The 4378-nt window shown below is 45.4% G+C and overlaps 1 protein-coding gene across 1 annotated transcript; it reads left to right on the top strand.

Moving 5' to 3' along the window:
* The first annotated feature begins 3545 nt into the window (after positions 1-3545).
* On the top strand, positions 3546-3893 carry LOC150032377 (uncharacterized). Its single transcript, XM_090306887.1, has one exon. It carries the CDS (start codon positions 3546-3548, stop codon positions 3891-3893), a length of 348 nt encoding a protein of 115 aa, XP_090163013.1.
* Positions 3894-4378: the final 485 nt, after the last annotated feature.

Here is a 4378-nt window from a genome sequence, read left to right as displayed (position 1 = left end):
GTGAGGGGCGAAAAAGCCTCAAAACCTCCAATTTTGCGCTATGTCCCTTTGTCGAGACGAAAAAAGGATGAGTCACCTTTTACGGAATGGTCAAAAGGTTTGCAGGTCGGTGACATAGAAATTCTAAAGGAGAGTTTCATCACACCCCTCACGCCGATAATGAAGCAGGAAATCCACAAGCCGAAGGCGGAAGTGACAAGGTTAAAGTTGCCCGAGAGGTGAACTGAAGATTGATTTGATCCCAAGGTTTACAAGTTGTTGGCGAAGGCGGGCTATGACTTCATAACTCACACTGAGTTCAAGATTTTGAAGATTTATGAGAAACCTTGACTCTCGCCAACCCAAAAGAAGCTTTTGCAAGAAGAACACGCTATACCCACATCGAGGGCGGGACTCGGATATGAGCCGTCAGAGCCAATTCGCATAATCAGAAAGGCGAAGGGGAAAGTGGCCAACAACAATCATATCATTGCAGCAGAAGTCGATGATACAGGAGAAAAGGAAGGCAAAGATAAAAGAGCCTCAGCCTTCGACCGTATTAGACCGTCGGCCGCATGCGCCGTGGTCTTTGAGAGTTTAAGCATGACAGAAGCAGAAAGGGGAAGCCCACATACTATTCCCAGAGTTACTCGAAGTTCAATTTTTTATAGGTAGACTCTGCCGAATGAAGGAAATGAGGAAATCATCTGTCAATCATCAGTGGTGGAGCGACCGTCGACCTTCAGGAGACTAGGCGCACAAAGAAGAGCGAAGGAAAACCCCGTGCTCCTGTTTTTTATCGCCTAAAGCACGAGAGGGCTGAAAATCCCCTTGACCAATATGTCTCTGGTAAGACAAAAGGGAAGGGAAAAGCCTGCACTGTCGCCCCCGAAATGACTATAAGAAAGAGAGGGTCGATACCCCGACCGTTCATCTGACGGCCAATCGACCTTAAAAATGCTTAAGCGTCATCGGACCAGAAGCCATCAGGAGAGGCAAGAAGTGATGGAGAAATCCGTAGTACCATCCCATCACACATGAAAAGAAATACCTTCATTACTCTAAACACAAGTGAGGGCATGCTCAAAGTAAAGAGGCGCGGTGTCGTTTTCACCAATCCTCATAATGGAAATTTAGAGCAAGAGGAAGGCGAAACTTCGTGCCACCACATCACCATCACCTAAGAATCCGAAAAAGGTATGGGCTAAGAGGAAGTGGAGGACGCTTCGCAAGGTCTAGAGGATGATGGTCAATCCACGATGGACGAGATAAAAAAGGTGAATCTAGGCACCGTAGAAGAACCGCGTCCGACTTTCATCAGTGCGTCCCTCTCGAAAAAGGAATAGGACGAATACATGGGTTTGCTCACCGAATACAAGGATGTTTTTTTCCTAGACATACAAAGAGATTTCGGGACTAGATCCAAAAGTAGTAGTCCACCATCTCACGATCAAACAGGGGCGTCGACCCGTTAAGAAGGCTCAATGACGCTTTCGGCCAGAACTTATCCCCCAGATTGAGGTTGAGGTCAATAAGTTGATCGAGGCTGGGTTCATTCGTGAAGTTAAATATCCAACATGGATAGCCAACATTGTCCCGGTTAGAAAAAAAATGGACAACTTCGTGTCCACATAGACTTTCGCGTCCTAAACAGCGCATGTCTGAAAGACGATTTTCCATTGCCCATCACAGAGATCATGGTCGATGCAACAACGGGACATGAAGCCTTATCCTTTATGGATGGATCTTCCGAGTATAACTAGATATGAATGGCCCTCGTAGACGAGGAAATGACGGCATTTCGAACCCCAAAAGGGATATATTGCTACAAGGTAATGCCTTCGGGTTGAAGAACGCCGGCGCTACTTATCAACGTGCCATGCAGAACGTATTTGACGACATGTTTCATAAACACGTGGAGTGTTATATGGATGACCTTGTGGTCAAGACCAAGCGACGACAGAACCATTTGAAAGATCTAAGAACCGTGTTCGATCGCCTGTGAAAGTATCAGTTAAAGATGAACTCCCTCAAATGCGTGTTCGGCGTAACTTCAGGAAAGTTTTTGGGCTTTGTTGTGAGATATCAAGGGATAGAGATAGACCAATCCAAGATTGATGCCATCTAGAAGATGCCAAGACCAAGAAATCTACATGAGTTGAGAAGTATACAAGGACGTCTGGCCTACATCTGAAGGTTTATTTCTAACCTGACATGGCGGTGTCAACCCTTTCAAAGACTGATGAGAAAGGAAGAGAAATTCGAATGGGATGAGGCCTGCCATAATGCTTTTGATAACATAAAGAGGTACCTGATCAGCCCTTCTGTCTTAAGAGCCCTAGTAGCGGGCAAGCCGTTGATACTATACATTGCAGCGCAAGAGAGATAACTGGGGGTACTATTGGCATAAGGAAGAGAAAAGGGAAAAGAACGTGCTCTCTATTACTTGAGTAGAACCCTAAATGGAGCCGAGAAACCCTAAATGGAGCCGAGATCAATTATTCCTCTATAGAGAAGACATGCCTTGCGCTCTTCTTCGCCATAGGTAAGTTGAGGCACTACATGCAGGCCTTCATAGTCCACTTAATTGCGAAAGCCGACCCCATCAAGTACGTCCTGTCCAGGCCGATCATCTCGGGACGTTTAGCCAAATGGGCAAACATGCTTCAACAGTACGACATTGTTTATGTACCACAAAGGGCAGTTAAAAGACAAGCATTGGCCGACTTCCTGGCAGATCACCCAATTCCATCGAATTGGGAGTTAAGTGAAGACTTTCCCGATGATGATGTTCTCTTCACAGAAACCTCAAGGCGGTGGGTCATGTTCTTTGACGATGTGGCATGGAAAAGTGGTGCAGGGGCAAGTATCGTCCTCATTTCACCAGAAAAGCACATGTTGCCTTATAGCTTCACCTTGTCGAGTTATGCTCAAACAACGTCGCTGAATACCAAGCCTTGATAATTGGTCTCCAAATGGCCTTAGAGATTGGAGTAGCTTGTATAGAGATCTTCGGTGACTCAAAGTTGATAATCAGTCAACTCTTATGCCAGTACGAGGTGAAGCATGACGACTTAAAACCCTACTTCACTTATGCTCGCTAGTTGATGGAAAAGTTTGAAAGTGTAACGTTGGAATATGTCCCGAGGATGAAGAACAAGAAAGCAAATGCCTTGGCAAACCTAGCCACTACCTTAACAGACCTGGATAATGTGCCCCTTAATATATCGCTTTGGCGGAGATGGGTTGTAACTTCGGTTGGGACTACATACGGGGAAATGAATGCGATATCAGTCTACCTAGCCGACGAGGAAGACTAGCGGCAGCCCATCATAGATTACCTTAAGAATGGAAGGCTTCCGAATGATCCCCGTCATAAAACTGAGGTTCGAAGGAGGGTCGCGCATTTCATTTACTACAAAGGGGTCCTATATCATCTATCCCATGAAGGATTTTTCCTTCGATGCCTTAGTAAAGAAGAGTCAGCGAAAGCTTTGGAGGAAGCACACTCAGGCGTATGCGGTGCGCATCAAGCTAGACCAAAGCTACAGTTCTAGCTGAAAAGAATGGGTTACTATTGGCCGGGAATGATCCAGGACTCGATGGATTATGCAAAGAAGTGTGGAGTCTGTCAATATCATGCGAATTTCATTCATCAACCGCCCGAGCCTCTGCATTCGACCATAGCTTCGTGGCCTTTCGAAGCATGGGGGCTTGATCTAGTCAACCCTATAACACCTAAATCGTCAACAGGGCAGTCCTACATCTTCGTAGCCACTGATTACTTCTCAAGATGGGCTGAGGCTATCGCGATAAGGGAAGCTAAGAAAGAAAACATGGTGGATTTTATTCGCACTCATATCATTTATCGGTACAGTATTCCCCATCGGATCGTGACGGATAACGGAAGATAATTCTCCTACAATTTGATAGACAGGTTGTGTGAAAAATTCAAATTCAAGCAGTACAAATCATCCATATATAACGTTGCCGCAAATGGGTTGGTTAAGGCATCTAACAAGACATTGTGCAACCTGTTAAAGAAAATTGTTTCCAAGTCGAAGAGAGATTGGTAGGAGAAGATCAGTGAAGCATTGTGGGCTTATCGCACCACTCACCATACCCCTATAGGAGTCCCCCCGTACTCTCTCGTTTATAGGGTAGAAGTTGTCCTTCCTTTGGAAAGAGAAATGTCATCGCTAAGAATGGCGGTGAAAGAAGGTCTGACTATAGAGGACAATGCCAAACTATGGCTCCAAGAGTTGGAAGCAGTGGATGAAAAATGATTAGAAGCTCAACAAGCATTGGAATGTTACTAGGGGTGAATGTCTAAAGCCTTCGATAAACATGTAAAGCCTCGATACTTTCAAGTCGGTGATCTAGTGCTCGTCGTAAGGAG

The sequence above is a fragment of the Benincasa hispida genome, chromosome 11 (genome assembly GCF_027475165.1).
Source record: "Benincasa hispida cultivar pf3 chromosome 11, pf3_genome.v1.1, whole genome shotgun sequence".
In the NCBI taxonomy this organism is placed as follows: Eukaryota; Viridiplantae; Streptophyta; class Magnoliopsida; order Cucurbitales; family Cucurbitaceae; genus Benincasa; species Benincasa hispida.
This window is presented reverse-complemented; position numbering and strand designations above follow the sequence as displayed.

Bases quoted from the DNA above. Each gene is read 5' to 3' on its own strand.
- LOC150032377 (XM_090306887.1), top strand. From the start codon at position 3,546: ATGGGTTACTATTGGCCGGGAATGATCCAGGACTCGATGGATTATGCA.